The sequence below is a fragment of the Cricetulus griseus genome, chromosome 2, assembly GCF_003668045.3.
Source record: "Cricetulus griseus strain 17A/GY chromosome 2, alternate assembly CriGri-PICRH-1.0, whole genome shotgun sequence".
Classification (NCBI taxonomy): domain Eukaryota; kingdom Metazoa; phylum Chordata; class Mammalia; order Rodentia; family Cricetidae; genus Cricetulus; species Cricetulus griseus.
In genome coordinates, this window is record NC_048595.1 from 454,891,612 (window position 1) to 454,908,489 (window position 16,878).

A 16,878-nucleotide genomic window follows, 5' to 3' on the forward strand; every position below is an offset into this window, starting at 1 on the left:
TTTTTGGTAGACACACAATCCAGGATAGTATGCATATGGGTTGGGCTCAACACAAAAATCATAAAATTACTTTAAAAATTTAAGGTATCTTTATGTGCTTAGGCAAACCAAGACTCAATAGCCTTGACTACGTGGTTCTCAAGTGAGATCATTGTAGATGGCATGTTACAATGCCAGGGTGGTTGGACATGCCTGTGGGAGCCTGTCCCTTTAAGAAAACGAATCAGCAGTGAACACTGCTGCAGGTAACCCTTGTGAATGAAAGCCAAACCGTGGAAGAGCTGTCCCTGGGCAGAAACTCCAATACTTACGGTGTTTCAGATCCAAATGAGAAAACTTCTGCCAAGGACTCAGCAGACTAACTAGTACTCGTGTGGCCATGCAACGCTGCGCACCGAGTACAGTGGTCAAGGGGCAGTCCCAAGTCCCCATGAGAGCTGATTACGGTCATCTCAGCACTGACCATGCCCCCTTCTGACTGGGAGATCTTAACTTAGTGGGCCAACCTACGGCAGAGGCTCCCCACTTAATCTCAACCCATCTACTTGATGTCCTCAGTGTTTGGTGAATGCATTCTATGAAGAGTTGACCTTAACCATTTCTCCAGTGAAACAAATCATTTGGGCTCTTGAATCCACAGGCCAGAGTCATTCGTATTTGGAGACGGCTCTATTTTGGAGTGAAAGCTGTTTCCATCGACAATACCAAGTGTGGATTTCCGTGTAGGCCTGGAAGTGCCTGGCACACCCGTGAAGCCAGAGAGTGCAGTATGGGAGTCTGTTCTCTGTCTCCATGTTGTTCGTTCCAGGGACTGAGCTCAGGCCTCCAGGCTTGGGGGTGGGCACCCTTACCCGAGGACCATGTCACTGGCCTCAAAAGTGCAATGTGTCAATATCTGAACATCTACATCACTGAACTGGTAGTCTTCAAATGACCAGGAAGTGACTTTTAGAAAATGACATAATGTTAAAGGAGCAAACAACTCCTCCACCCGCAGCATTCTTCCTTCCCTAGGAAGGCTGTCCTCCAGGCCTGGAACACTGACATGACCATCAGCTTTGGGTCACAGCATGGCTTCCGGCTGTTTTCATTGATGCTCATACCTCTCCATGAAATCGCCAGCACAAGAGCATGTGCTGTGCCAGGTGACACGTGTTTTATATACATGGGAGTGTGTACAGCATAGAAGGCTGAGTAAAGCTCCGCCTATAACGATAATGTGGCCACAGAAATAAAGCACTAAGATGGAGGAGGAGGAGGAGGAGATGGTGGTGGAGGAGGAGGAGGAGGAGGAGGGATAAGGAAACTAGTCACTAAGAAAACAGGGAAGCCATACACTGGATGAAAACATCCATGGAGTCCTTATCTGTCAACACAGAGAAGACCACCAACATACCAAAACACAGCTTAGAATGAAATGAGAAAAGTGCTTGAAGATTTAAAAAAAACAAAATGAGATCAGGCATGGTGAAGCACACCTTTCATCCCAGCGGATCGCTGTGACTTTGAGGTCAAACCTGGTCTACATAGTGAGTTCCAGGACAGCCAGGGCTACACACAAGAGACCCTGTCTCAAAACAAAACAACAAAAAAGCTAAAATGGCATATACAGATAGCTGCTGGAAGAATACAAATGAAAAGCACAAGGTATTAATTACTGCACAAGGTTTTCTCCACCCACTGAACTGGCTAAAACTGACTGGCAATGTCTCTGGTCCCATTCCTCACCTCTCCAGGGCTAGGAGTAAACCCAGGGCATCCTGGATGCTAGACCCAATATCACCAAGTTTCAGACAGGCTTCCGAGCAACTCCTCTGTCATACATGGCTATAGTGGTAATAAATGGCGCATTCATGTTGGAGAACTGTCATTTTCTACCACAGATAAACACTAACCTAAGCTGTGACAGCAAATACCTAAGAGAAATAAAAACAGTAGATTCACAGTTAAGGTTTCCATGTCCATATGTTTATTCACAATATCCCAATTGTAAACAATCCAAACACTAAGAACAGAGAGAACACATTTGTACAATTACACTATTTGTTAAAAATTACTACTTGTTACTGATATACGAAACACATATGAATTCCAAAAATCTGCTTAAGAAGGAAGGCAGACACAAGGTATATGCTACATGAGTTCATTTCCACGAAGTCTGAGACTAGGTAGGACTAACACAGAGTGAAGGCAAGCAACCCGCTGGCTGCCTCTGGGGGACACAGAGGACTGAGGCATGAGGGACTTTGTGGGGTGATGAAAACTTTTTGTGTTCATTTGGGTACTTGTAACAAGGAGCTAGCAAACTGCTTACTTAGGTCTGGGTTGTTTAAAAAATTAGATCTAAATCAGACCCATTTAAAAAAAAAAAAAAAACTACTGACAAATGTAAAGCTGAATGTGTGGTGACAAGCGGTGACTATTAATCTGTGACCCTATCCTAGGTATGTAACGTCATTCTAAAAATCGAGTGGGGGTGGTTAGCTAGCTACATAAAGGCTTTTTGTCTGGTACTAGTTGAAGATGTGGATAGAGTAACCACTTTTTAAAAAATGTATTTAAAAAAAACATGACGAATGTGCTTTCTTAGGTTTGCATGTAGTAACACTGGTCCCAGCGTGAGCAGACTTTTCTCTGGCAGAAGTATGCCTCAGGATCGAACCTATGTTACTGTGGATACTGTGTACATTACTCACAGGAGAAACTGGCTGACCTTCCCGCTGTATTTGCTACTTTTGTGCTAATACTTGAAATTCTATAGTTAGAGCAGTTTGAGTTAATGGGATTGTTTACTTCATGTGGCTGAGTTTCTCTTATGAACCCTAGTTTTCATTTCTGTGGGGTCTTAAACTCCCTCGTAAGCACATACAAGACTTCCAAGAAGCCACCAAGATAATGGATTACAGGAAACTTTAGCTGGGTGTGGTGGCGAACACCTTTAGTCCTGGAAGACAGAGTGAGGTGGATCTCTGAGTTTGAAGTTAGTATCGTCTACATAGCAAGTACCAGGCCAGGCCAGCCAAGGCTACATATTGAGACCCCATCTCAAAAAAAACAAAACAAATTTTAACCATTAAACCTCACACACATATCCTAAGATTATTATTATTATTATTATTATTTGGAACGTTTACTGATTTTATTGAGACGGTCTCATAATGATCCAATCAATCTGGCTTTGACTCAGTCTCCCAAATGCTGGGATTATAGGCATGAGCCATCTACCTGGTGAAAAACATATGTTTCTTTTCTTTTTAGTGGTGAAATGTTTCCATTAACTAGTCAATAGCCTTTGTGTGAAGTTTTGGGCGTTTACATGTGAGAGCAGTAGAGGTAGAGTTAAAGACATTGCTAACCTTCTGAAAAAGAAAGGAAACGGTTTCACCCTGCACTGGGCTTCCTGGACCACGAGATGCCATGTGCCCCTCAAATGAGGTGCATGGGCTTTGGGGATTGTGCAGCGTGCCTCCTACTTACAATGCATTTGTGAGACCTCTCCTTACTCGGTTGATTGGAATGGGATTGTTTCCACAAGACGAGTATTTCTGCAATCTTGCTGGAGGCCCAAGTAAACACTGGTGTTTCACTTAATTACACAGGAGTGGAACATTATGTAAAAAACACTTAGCACACATTTCACTCTTATTTTTCTATAAAAATATAACTCTTTATTAAATAACATGCACAAATATTAACTAGTCATTTATTAAACAGATATGATTTAGAACAAGACTTAAATACAAATCCTTAGGTACAATTTAATATCTTGTTCATGATGTTTAATAGTTTAAAAAGAATCACTGATTAAATTCAGCATCCTTATTTTTGAGAACCCAATCTTTTTAGGCATATATATACTCCATTCTGAGATTTTCCCTCTAGTATTTTAGACCTTCAGAAAGTCTGACATCAAGAGTCCTAACTGTGTACTAACTCACACTTCCTATGAAGCACAGTGACTGAGCTGACCTGATGGCTGCAGAGGGAGTGTGTGCCAGCACAGCTGTGGCAGAGGCTGCAGCTGTTTGAGCTACCATGAGAGTGAGCACTGGGGTAGGACTGGAAAGCTGGGCTGACTGAGGGCTGTTCCTGCTTCTGTCAAGCTCTTCCCCACTCCCCACCCCACCTCCCCCCCACCCCCACGACAGCTGGTTCTGTTTGCTCAGGACCACTTCCTAAACCTCCTCCTGGCTGAACAATCACCAAAAAACGATTCACAGATTACTTTTCTCCTGCTCTCTTAAACGTTTAAATCGTCCTGTTTCATTTTTGTAATTTGCCACATAAGCTCATCAAATTTCCTTTCTAGGATAAAAGATAAACAAACTTTGCATTAAGTTGTTTTTGTAGTAAAAAGTATTGCTTTTATAAATTAGCTTCCAATGTTTCCAGCCTTAATAAACATAACTTCAACAAAAACCAGTGCTTCAAAGTCTACCCTGCCTTTCTGGCCCCATTTAATTCAATGAAAAGGCCAAAGTCTTTCATCTAAGTTTCTAAGAACACTACATCCACCTTCGTTAAATCCTCCAACTGTGTATTTCTCACGTGCTGCTACTGTATTGCGCATGCCAGTACAGTAAGAATGAAATATAAACTGATGTAAAAATTCAAACATCTCTAAGCTTAATATGCACCTTTGCACTGAAAAACCAAGTATTTTCTTTTACTAGCTGGGATTTCCAACTTGTGAGCTGAATTTCAACCATTTAATTCACATTTTTTTATCTTTCCTTACCAAAATAGGAAATATCCAGTCTTAGTATTGTGGCAGGGTTCATAAATGTTTACCCTATGTACTTAGGATGTTTTCTGATTAATCTACTTTTCCTTTCTGAGTGTTTCACAGGTTGACCAGCAGGTTTCGTCTGCAGCTTTCCTGAACATCCAATCTGTATCGTGTCATAAGACATATTGTTCTACGGATATTGCTCCTTAGTTTACTATAAAAAGCATACCAAATCTTATTTCAGTTATGAAATTTTGCAAACTACACATTTTGCATCTCGATACAAGGAAAAATACAACATATTAATAAAAACTTCATGAACATTTCAGGGACTGGAACATTCCTAAGACTGTTACTTTTTGACTACGAAGTATCTTATTTTGATTTGAGCATTCAATTTTTATTTTAAAAGTGCAAAGGCTATTAAGCTTAAAAGACTAAATTTAAGCAATGTAAGAAAGTTTACAATGATTTAACATGACCAATAAAATTTATTAAACGTATTTACACATATTCACAGATCCTTTCATAGCTGAGTACTAAAATAGACATTTATAATTTCACAATTTCCATCCAAAGGCATTGGCTGTTGTTCTGGGGGAAGCAGGCTTCTCCAGGGAGATGCAGAGAGCTAGCGCTTCTCTGATGACTAATTCTGTCAGTGTGGCCCACAGAGAAAGCCCCGGTTCTCCTGCAGGAAACTGTCTCAGGCATCAGTTACACAAAGAGTTAAACTATAAAAAGCATGCGACACAAGTAAGCCACCAATCTGACAGTTATGGGATGGACGCAAGCTAACCCAAACACACGCATGCCCTATTGAAAGCTTCACAAGCTGAACACACTGCTAGTACCACTCCAACAGAACCAAGTTTTACAGTCATCTCTGTACACGTTTGAGGGCGGTTCCCTTGTATACATAGACCCTTAATTACAAGATGTACAATATGTATAAAATAAGTTATTAAAAAGGAAGACAATATTAAAACTTTCAAAAAAGAAAACTGTACAATTAATTTACAGATAAGATAAACTGAAGAACTCTGTGTCAAGGTTTTCTTCCACATTAGAAACTATTTGGTAGGAATTAAATCCTTGAGTTTACTCATGTACTTTTAATAAAACCCGCAAGAGCTCTGAGTACTTGTGGTTGGTTATCTTGTTACTTGAGTGCTAACAACTTCCAGCGCTGTTAACAGATTTTCTCAACTTTTTAAAGTTCTACTCAGTTTGCCAACATGTTCTAATGTAATAGTTACCTTTGATCAATATAAATAATAGTTTTCTGTTAGAAACTGTACTTGGACCTAAGATCCAAAATATTTTTCTTTATTTTTATAAAATGACAGTGTTCACTACACAAGCAACTTTAGTTAACTTCACTAACAACTGTAAAGGCTATTGTCAGGGTTTTTCTTAAAAGGCAGTATTCCACAGTTTAACGCTTGTATTGTTAGTTTAAGATGATGCCAACACAAATACCAACTGCTATATAGGAGTCAATTCAAAGTCATCATTGACATCAACAAGAGGGACGTAAAACTCCTGGATCTCATAAATACTGATGGACTTGTAGGTGGCAGGATCCAGTTCCTGGAGTTTTAGCTGCCATTCTAGTCTCTGAACGGCATTTAAAGCTGCAGCTTCGTGTTGCTGCCTCATTAAAAGACAGGTCTATTTGAAAAAAGAGAAAAATTGATTAATCTGTTGTGTTTGATGTTTTAAATTAATTTCATCCACGGTTTTGTTGGGACCAAGACAGACACATGAGGAGTAAGAAGCAGTTCACACCACAAAGTCTCCTCTGTCCCCTGTCACTCAGCGCGCCCCTACTCCTGGGTCTGCCACTTCATAGGCATCTTTTTAATTTGGGCTTGCTAATATTTTTTAAAATTACAAGATTTCAAATTACTGAAATAATTATAAAATCTAGACACAAATGCTTTAAGATTTCAAGCCAATGGGGGGGGGGGCAGGGTCTTGCTATGTAGTTGAGGCTGGTTTCAAATTTGTAGAAACCTTCCTGGATTGTAAGTGTGCACCACATGCAGAATGTACTTGTTTTATCATTCTCTTCTTCTTCTTTTTTTTTAAATTTTATTTATTTATTATGAATACAACATTCTGCTTCCATGTATATCTGCACACCAGAAGAGGGAACCAGGTCTTATAACGGATGGTTGTGAGCCACCATGTGGTTGCTGGGAATTGAACTCACGACCTCTGGAAGAGCAGCCAGTGCTCTTAACCTCTGAGCCCTCTCTCCAGCCCCATTCTGTTCTTCTTCTGGTAGACAGGGATACTGGATAACGAGTACAAAGATACACAAAACTGTTTCTGTGGCACTTCAGAACTGTGTGTCACAGTAGATCTTTTTAAAGTAATTTCATTTACTTATTCATTTAATTTTTATGTATGTTGGTATTTGGCTTGCATGTATGTCGGTGTGAGGGACTCAGATCCATTGGAACTTGAATTACAGACAGGTGTGAGCTGCCACAAGGTTGCTGGGAATTGAACATGTGTCCTCTGGAAGAGCAGCCATTGCTCTTAACCACGGAGACATTTCTCCAGCCTAGTAGTTCTTTTCTTAAAGATTTATTTTTAATTATGTACAGGTGTCTGGTGTGGGTACCTGCAGGGAAGGAAAGGTGCCTTTGGAGGCCAGAGGTACCAGATTCCCCTGAAGCTCGAGTTACAGGTGGTGTGAGACAATTAATACGGGGTTTGAGTCCTCTCCAAAAACAGTGTGCGCTCTCTGTCACTGAGCCCGCTCTCCAGCTCTGCGACATGTGTGTACCCATGTGTGCCCAGCGCCTGTAGAGAACAGGAGCCCAAAGAGGGCACTGGATCCCCTGGAGTTACTGTGTGTGTGTGTGTGTGTGTGTGTGTGTGTGTGGTGTGTGTGTGTGTGTGTGTGTGTGTGTGTCTGTCTGTCTGTCTCTCTCCTCTCTCTCTCTCTCTCTCTCTGCGTGTGCGTGCATGCGTGCGGGGTGGGGTGGTGGGGGTGGGGTGGGGGGCTGATAGCTCCTGGGTCCTCTGTAAGAGCAGTTAACCACTACTCCAGTCCTGAGGGAAGCATCCACTTCACTTGACTTAAAGGGAGGCAGCTCAGCTGGTAGAGCACTGGCTTGGCAAACACTTGAGGTCAATCTCTAGTACCACACACAACCAGCATGGTGGTGCATGCCTAAAATCCAGAATCAAGCGGAGGCACAAGGAGCTGAACTCCCAAGTTCAAGGCTGGTCTGGGAGACATGAGAACATGTCTTAGAATGAACAACAAATAACTACCATGTAAACATACCCACCTTTAGTTTGTCAAATTTATCATCCACATCTTGTAACCAGGACATGAACTGTCTTGCATTAAATCGATCTCTCACAGAAGTCTTACTGTCATCAGACTAAAAAAGAATGTTACATGTAGTAAAACACTTTCTAAGAAAACTTATAATATCTCATTTATTATGTATGCTTCAGTTTTATTGATAGGAATGTATTTCTAAAGAGAAAATGTAATGAAGCCATTATTTCCATATCAAGTAGATAGGGTGATCATAGAATTCTGAAGATAAGACACAATGTTTAGTTATGAAGTAGAGTCCTCCAGCTTTCTCAGAAAAGCATGGCATAGGCGATGCTGAGCCTGCTGTGTCTTTGTTAAAGTTTACCACACAGAGGGAGAAAAGGTGACCATGGGGGAGACACCTATCTTCCAGAATGAGTCTTTTCAAGGTTCTAAAATCAGGCCTGTGAGATGGCTCAGCAAGTAAAGGCACTTGCTACACAAGCCTAATGACATGAGCTTAATCCCCAGGACTCACAAAGGAGAAAATGAGAACCAACTCCACGTTTGTGTACACACACACACACACACACACACACGCACACACACACACACACACACACCCTCTGACCTCCATACATACGCTTAAATATGCATCATGAACAAAAAAATTAAAGTAAAAAATTCTCAGTATCAGTGTATTAGTTTTGGAATTAAGATATATTTAAATTTCAGCTCTGTACCTTTCTGAGTAACTTTGAACTAATTATACATTTTCAGCTTTCTATGGTATACACTGAAAAGTTACTATCTATCTATCTATCTATCTATCTATCTATCTATCTATCTATTATACAGTGCTCTGTCTGCATGTCTGTCTGCCTGCCAGAAGACAGCATCGGGTCTCATAGATGGTTCTGAGACATCATATGGTTTCTGGGATTTGAACTCAGGACCTCTACTCAGGATCTCTTGAAGAGCACTCAGAGCTCTTAACCTTTGAGCCATCTCTCCATCCCCTCTCAAGTATATTTTAAGAATTCAAAGAGGTTCAAGGCTCTTATCACAATATTTGTGCACACACAAAGTACTCGAGTACCTGCCATCTACAAGTGTGGTCAAGGTAACATCTGCATGTCAGGCAGGTTCACACTCACCAACTCACATCTTACCAGCTTCATTTTCTCCACGGCCACTTTCAATTTTATTGCTTAATATTACAAGCTCATCGAGAAAAGGGTAAGCCAGAAGGAGAGGTTTTGGCAAGGACAGGCATGATTTACCCTTTCCTTGGTTCTTCAGAGGCCATCTGATAGGAAATCAATCTGCTATGATGACCTACCTAAAGCCATCAGTAAACGGACTTTCTGGATTCAGTTCTTACAACTGAAAATGGTTACAGATGAGTATCCTTGTCAAGGGAATAACTTCGACTCCTGGAATTTCATTAAGCTTAAAATTTTATCTTAAAATCTGGGGCAGTGGTAGGGGAGGACGGGAGGGAGAAGGAAACTGGGATTGTCATGTAAATCAATCTTGTTTCTAATTCAAATTAAAAAGTGATAAAAAAAATCTGGTGGTCTGGTTCACTAGGAAAACTTAGGGCAAGGTATAATAAAATTACTTAAATTACCAAAGCCTCTTCCATCAACAATGTATCTTTGTTTAGGAGAGATTAAAGGAAGTTGGGTGGCTATCTAAGGAAAGTGAAGAGTCAGAAGCAGTGATGTCTTCATTTGAGTATGAAAACACCTGCCTTCTAGAAGATGTCTGTGTTTTCTAGTCTTTGACTATTAGAGACACTGCTTCAGTGTTGTTGCATCTCTAATTCTGAGATCATTCTGAGATTACTGAGGAATTCACTTATTTTTTAAATTCTTGGGTAAGCAAAGTTGCTTGCTGCCAAATTTAGTAAGCCCAGTTCAGGCCACAGGACCCATGTGCTAGGAAAGGATCAATTCCTACAAGTTGGCTCTGACCACACACACAACTGTGGCATGCAGGTGTGCATACACATGGCAAGTAAATAAATGTACTAACAAAAATATATAAATATTTGCTTGTGTTTTGTTATGTAGTCTAGCTTAGCCTCAAATGCGACGCTCCCCAGTGGCTAGGCATCCCTCAGCATGCCACAGTGTGAGTGTGTGTGTGTGTGTGTGTGTGTGCGCGCGCGCGTACAGTTCACACTCAGTTGAGACAAAGTCTCTGTGAGTGAAGGTATGTGTTCTCCTCTTGCTGGAGCACCAGGAGTGCTACCATGTCTGGTGTTCCATGGGCTCTGGGATTTGAACTCAGGACCTTATACTTGCATGGTGAGCACTTTACCCAAGTCATTTTCTTAGTCCTGAATTTTTGTTAAGGAGATGGGTTTGCAGCCTCTCGAGTTCTGGGATGAGGCCTGTGCACCCATGTCCTGATGGCTACCTGGTGTTCTAACAACTCACAATACAGAGGACTAGCTGCTCCAGGAACATTTTTAAGACCTGCATTTCTTCTTTGATTTTAATTCAACTGTCTTCCTCGAAGGCAGGCAGATCTTTTTAAGAATGTTATAATTCTTGAAAGCACTCTGTATCAGCCAGCACTTTACCTGTGAGTCCAAGGGCACATTGTACACTTCTGCGTCCAGTAGGACAGTGCAAGCACTGAATGGCAGCGTTTGATTTGCCAGTGTTCTCGCAGCTCTGTAATGAACTCGCAGAACTTCTTGTTCATTGGATACAATAAGCTTTTCCTAGTTGAACAGAGTAATTAAAAAACATTCATAAAGTTATTTGTGAAATTAGATAAAGTCACTTGAGCTACACTAAATAATCTTAATCAGAGAGTACCATTTTCTTCGTAGGAGGCTTGAGAAATTTAAAAAATTCCTAAGTGTTCTAGAAAAATCTTCCCTCTCCCAAACTGGCAGTTTCTTTCTTAAATTGGCTTTTAAAGTGTACGGACAGAGCTGGAGAGATGCATCAGCGGTAAAGAGCACCTGGTTTAGCTCCCAGTACCTTACATAGAGGGTCACAACTGTTAACTCCAGTTCCAGGGGATTAACACCCTCTTCTAACTTCCCCAGACACCAGGCATGGATGTGATGCACAGACATACATGCCAGCAAACCCTCCTGCATACAAAATCATAAATAAATCCCCTTTCCATTCCCATAACATGTTCACCAGGCCAGAAAGGATATCAGCATTAGCAGTCACTCTTCCTTGTGTCTGCTGGCTATCAGTGATCTACCTTTTCCCTATGAGTTTACTTGATCTGAAAATTCAATTGTTTGCAAATAAAATCATACACCCTGTTGCCTTTTGTGACCAATTTTCCTTACTTAGTGTCTAGTATTTTCAAGGTTCACCCATCCTGTAGTGTGTACTAGGTGTTTACTTCTTTGCTCCTGACAAACCATGTTCTTCTGCAGGCATTATTTCATGTATGCCATTCATTAGCTGACCATTTGGATTTGAAGGGTGGCAGATGATGCCATTTCAACACATGCTAATTTGGCATACTGATTATTTAGAGCTGAAGTCATTTTAAAGACAACCAGGGTAAGGGCACTCTGAGGACATAAAACTCCCAAGTGAAAGAAAAATGTCCTCCACACAGCAGGAGGAACGGAACATCCTTCTTTGGGGGGTGGGAGAGGGAGGGGTGGTTCAAGACAGAGTCTCCATGTGTGTAATAGAGATATGCCCACCTCTGCCTCCCTAGTGCTGGGATTAAAGGTGTGCTCCCACTGCCTGGCCTCTATGGCCGACTAGTGCTGGCTTTGCACTCTGACCTCAGGCAAGCTTTATTTGTTATCACAAACAAGTTATCATCACACTCCCCTTTGCTTTTGTAGCTTTCTTTCTCTAACCTAACATAAAAGTAGTAGGGTTTTACCACTTCTTTGGGTCTTCATTTCCTCATCATAATGTTTATGCTTTTTGTTGCTGTGCCTTATGTCCCTCTGACTTGCATGCCCAGACAGAAATGCTATAACAGGTCTGAGACAATAGTTTGCCTTCCTCAAAGTCATTATTCTTTGGGGTTACTATGAAAAGCTGTTATGAGCATTTATGCTTAAGCTTCTGTTTATTTTTTTTCTGAAACAAACTAGGGGTGAAATTGCTGGGTCACAAGTCTGTTAACTGTTGAGGGACCGTCAAACTGTTGCAATAGCCGCTGATAACAATAATGTATGATGGTTCCATTTTCCTTATGTATTTCTCAGTGTATTCTATTATGCCATTTGTTATGGTCATTCCCTTGTGTATGTATTCCAGATGTATGCATTCCCTTGTGACTCTCTTAGAAGATTTATTTTTATGTATGTGATGTCTGCCCTCATTCACAGTGTGTTTGTGTACTACACCTGTGTGCCTGTGCTTGCAGAGGTCAGAAGTGGGGGCACTGGATCTCTTGAACTTGCACTTACAGGTGACTGTGAGCTGCAATGTTTGTGTTGAAAGGGAGTGCTCTTAACTGCTGAGCTCTCTAGCCATAGAGACAATAGTATTGTTTATAGAAATAAAAATACTCTTTAATGAGCCAAGTGTCTCAAACTCCCAGTTATGGGCTGGGATGGGCCTTAAAGCGCATCTTTGGCACTTATTACATGCAACTACAGACATCCATCTGCAGACTGTAACCCATCTTGAGCCTGGCTAGAGCTTGTATTGCTTGGTTCCCTAAACTTTTGCTGTCAGTGTCAACAAGAATGCCTGAGACCTGTGCTACCAACAGACTTGCAAACAGTGCCTTTTGAGGACCGGCCGGGAGCACGTGTGCTCTGCTTGCTCTGTTGGGTGAAGACGAGCAGGACTGTGTCAGGGGGTCTAGCCTGCACCAGCGCTCTGCTCTCCTTCCCCCTTCTCTCTATGATCACACCAACTTTACTCACCTAGAAACACAGTCTGAGAACTGGCTCCAAGGTTCTCAACTGGTCCAAGTACAAGAAAGGCTAAGGGCCTCTGCCGTGGGGAACACGTTGGATATAAATCAAAGACAGGTATTTGTGTATTTCTGTGAAATGTCATAGCTTGCATTCTTTTAGAGACCACACAACTTTGCCACAAGGTTAAGGGGATGTGGATATATTCATGTCCTGTTTTGAGATAGGGCCCCTCTATGTAGATCTGGCTGTTCTGGATCTTGTTATGTAGACCAGGCTGGCTTTGAGCTCACAATGATCCATCTGCCTGCCTCTGCCTGTGGAGTGCTGGGATTAAAGGCGTGTGAGCCACCACATCCAACATGAGGGACATAAATCCATGTAAAAATGATATGTATGACTTCTAGGAACAGGGTTAACGTTACTTAACTGATTTACCTGCATGTCATGTATGTGCACCACATGTGTGGCTGCTGCCTGTGGAAGACTGGAAGAGGGCTTTGGATCCTTTGGAACATGAGTTAGATGGTTGTGAGCCACTATACACACATCTGGGCCCAAACTCATGTCCTCTACAAGAACAGCAAATGGTTTTCTTAACCACTGAACCATCTCTCCAGCACCAGTTTCTTTTTTTTTCCCCCTCACGTCAAGACTAACTACAAGCTGGGCAGTGGTGGTGCAGGCATTTAGTTCCAGCACTTGGGAGGCAGAGGCAGGAGGATCTCTGAGTTTGAAGCCACCCTGGTCTACAGAGTGAGTTCCAGGACAACCAGGCTAACACACAGAAACCCTGTCTCAAAAAACCAAAGCAAACAAACTACTGGAAACTGGACACTAAGGCATACCAAAAAGATGAATAAACAAAGGTTTTGTCATTGGCTCTAAAGTGGCTGGTATGACAAGAAAGCACTCAAAAACTTACAATTCTGAATGTTCTACTAGAAATTATTTAATAGTGATTCATCATAGAGATTTTAAATATAAAAATATATATCAGCATGAATTGTAATCAGGAAGCAGCTGTATCCTAAGATAAGTGTAAGTCTCCCTTTAATTGGATGAGCACAAGACTAACAAAATCACAGCATCTCCCCAAATGATAGTAAACAGGCGATCTCCACTAATGAAACACCATATGCCATTTTTACATATTTGTAAATGGTTATTTTTTTGCAAACATTTATATTTGAGGGTATCTTACCCTTTCGATACTATGCTGCAAACGTAGTTTCATTCTTACTACTTCCTGTTGCCGAAAGAGTTCTTTAAGTGGATCTGACAGCGAAGGTGGTGGTGTAATCTAATTAGAAAGCACACACAAACTATTAAGTTTTTATCTATAATTCAACTTTTAGTGCGTAACTTAAAACCTGCCATTTCATGAATTTAACAATACAGTTCTGTGATGGTTAATCTTGTCAACTTGATTAGACTCAGACTCCTAGAACACTAAGAAGGAATGCTTTTGAATGTCAATTAGAAATGCATAGAAGTAATAGCTTAGTTTTCTTCTCTACTGCTGTGATAGAACACTGACCAAAAGGAGGGAAGGGTTTTTTTGGCTTATGGTTTACAGTTCAGCATCGAGGGAAACCAATGGCGGTATGCTGCCTCCTGACTTGATTAGCCATTTTTCTTACACAGACAAGACCTATGTGTCTAGGGATGGTACCACACAGTGGGCTGGATCCTCCTCCATCAATTACCAGTGAAGAAATGCCCCATAGGTATGCCCGAAAGCCAGTCTGAGGGAGGAGGCTCTTCTCCCTAGATCTATGAGCCTGACAAGAGAAGCGCCTCCCCCCCAGACAATCAGAACATGAGGGCTCTGCCCTCATCAACCGTTTAATCAAAAGCAAGTTTGTTCAACACAAAATTAGAATCAAGTACTGCAAGTTGGTGGGCCTGCAGAGAGAGACCTGGCAGAAGGAGGTGAGGTCTGTCTTCCCGTTTCCCTTCTGGGCTGCCATGAGGTGGTGAGCCTCACAGCATGCCCCCACTAACATGACCTAGAGCAATGGACTCAGAAAACACTGAAATGAACCACAGAATCTTTCAGGCAGACTTAACACTGTCAGCTTATTTGATACAGTGAATCTGTCTGACGAAAACAGCCATTACACAACTGAGTGAGACTTTTCAGTCAGTTCCAATTGCCTGAAACCTTGCAGGACATTCCATTATGCTAAGATGTTTTGACTCTTAGGCCACAGAAAAATTTCAAAGAGTAAATTATTAGGACTAAAAAGTTAATTACAACTCCCAGACAGGAAGAGATAGAGGAGCCACTAAAACAGAAAAGCTGGCATGAAATACAAATAGAAAGTTCTAGGAGACAGCAGCAGGGTTCCAGTTTAATAAGCAAAGCCTCTTTGTAGATAAGAATGAAACAGAAAAGCCTCGGGGTTAGTCGACTCTGTCATATAAAAGTAGGTAAAACTATGTAATGAACTTTATGTGTGCGATATGAGTTCACTTCTAACTTGGTATTACATTGGACTATGCTTTCTGATTAATTCCAGAGGAAGTTGGCAATTTACTATTAATGTAGACAGGCAAGTCTGGCAACAATCTATGACCCTGAATATCCTCTCTTCTCCTTAAGGCATCTGGATTTTCCTTTTCATATCCTTGTTTATGGCTACTATTGGTTTACTAGGGTAAAGTAAGTTATCTCCTAACATGTGACAGTTTGTTGACTCCATTAGAAAGCAGGACATCAAATCCCTATGGTGGTGTTACAGTGGTCATAAGACGAAGGAATTCTGAGGAACCAAACATAGAAGATGTTACCAAAAGGTCTCCTCAGAACAGCACAGACATCTACAAACAGCTTATTTGGGATGGTTGCTCATGCCTCTAACTGCAAAAATACATTTTTTGTGTGTGTATGTGTGTGTGTGTTGTGAACTGAAAATTCCCTAACATTCATTTAGAAAAATGAGTCTGATGCTGTTGTTTTAAACCTAGCACCTCCTGTAGGTATGCGGTTGTCTCAAGGAACACAGAGGAACATCACTCAAAGGCCTGGGCTGCTAGAGGTGGCGGCTCTGAGAGGGTGCTAAGTGAGCATTCTGAAGGAAGAGACAAGTACATTCGAGAAACAGTACAGGAGAGAGAGGATCAGAAGACAAGCGGAGTCACTCAGTTGAAACTACACAAACTCCTAGTGTGCCGTGAGGCTTAGGTACCTCATTTGTGAATGCTAAGAGGACTCTTGTGTACCTCACAGCTCTGTGCTCCTTCACTGTGATAACCTTCATTGAAGACAAAAACCACGCTACATCCAGTCTCTATCACCCATCTCTTTTAAAGCAGTATTTGAAACAATGGGTTCTAATTTAACAAAGAGTCTTTCTGCACTGCTCCAAGGGAACACACTTACATTACATCATTTTTCAGGAGTGAGTTGACCAAGAGTTTACTTCTAAGTACTTTTAGCAAGCTTACAAAGTCTTAACATAACGTGTTTTTTTATCTTAAGAGTCTGAGCCTACATAATTTCCATTAAAATATTTTGCCTTTTAAGATGAAATAAAAATTGGGCAACAACCCAAAAACTATTAGATGAATTTTTAATTATTAACAATGGACTTTTGTATCAATAACAAATTTACTTCTCATTAGTCTACTACTATTGCTATTTAAACCTAATCTGTTAAGATTTGAAATGCACCAGCATCACTTCTCTGATAATGTTAAGTATCTGTTTTCATCCATTTAAAAGGTACCAGATCAAAAGATAGAACATATAAAGACATTTGGCAAACCAGTAGCTATGTCAGGGGATTCCAGTGTAGCCTTCTTGTACACGAGGTGTACAAGGATCAAGCCTAGCCAAGGAAGCATCTTGTGTGTCACAGTAAGGAAACGCAGACTATCATGAAGCTGGGCTGAGAAAACACGGCAGCTGCGGCAGCAATTTGGAATGTCTATCTTGTTCATCTCTGACATCTGGTTCCTAGCACAATGCTTAGCATA

General features: G+C 41.2%; 1 protein-coding gene across 4 annotated transcripts in view; it reads right to left on the minus strand.

Annotated features, from left to right (window-relative positions):
* Nucleotides 1-1,946: 1,946 nt before the first annotated feature.
* The window catches only part of Ankrd12 (ankyrin repeat domain 12), an 89,859-nt gene continuing 74,927 nt past the window's right edge, over nucleotides 1,947-16,878 (minus strand). For all 4 annotated transcript variants that reach the window (XM_027397772.2, XM_027397771.2, XM_035441172.1 and 1 more), the window contains 4 exons: nucleotides 14,099-14,197; nucleotides 10,612-10,755; nucleotides 8,041-8,136; nucleotides 1,947-6,403 (listed from right to left, as the gene is read on the minus strand). In XM_027397772.2, the coding sequence (XP_027253573.1) occupies nucleotides 6,218-6,403; nucleotides 8,041-8,136; nucleotides 10,612-10,755; nucleotides 14,099-14,197 (525 nt within the window). In that variant the 3' untranslated portion in view covers nucleotides 1,947-6,217. The remainder of the gene's footprint in view (nucleotides 6,404-8,040; nucleotides 8,137-10,611; nucleotides 10,756-14,098; nucleotides 14,198-16,878) is intronic.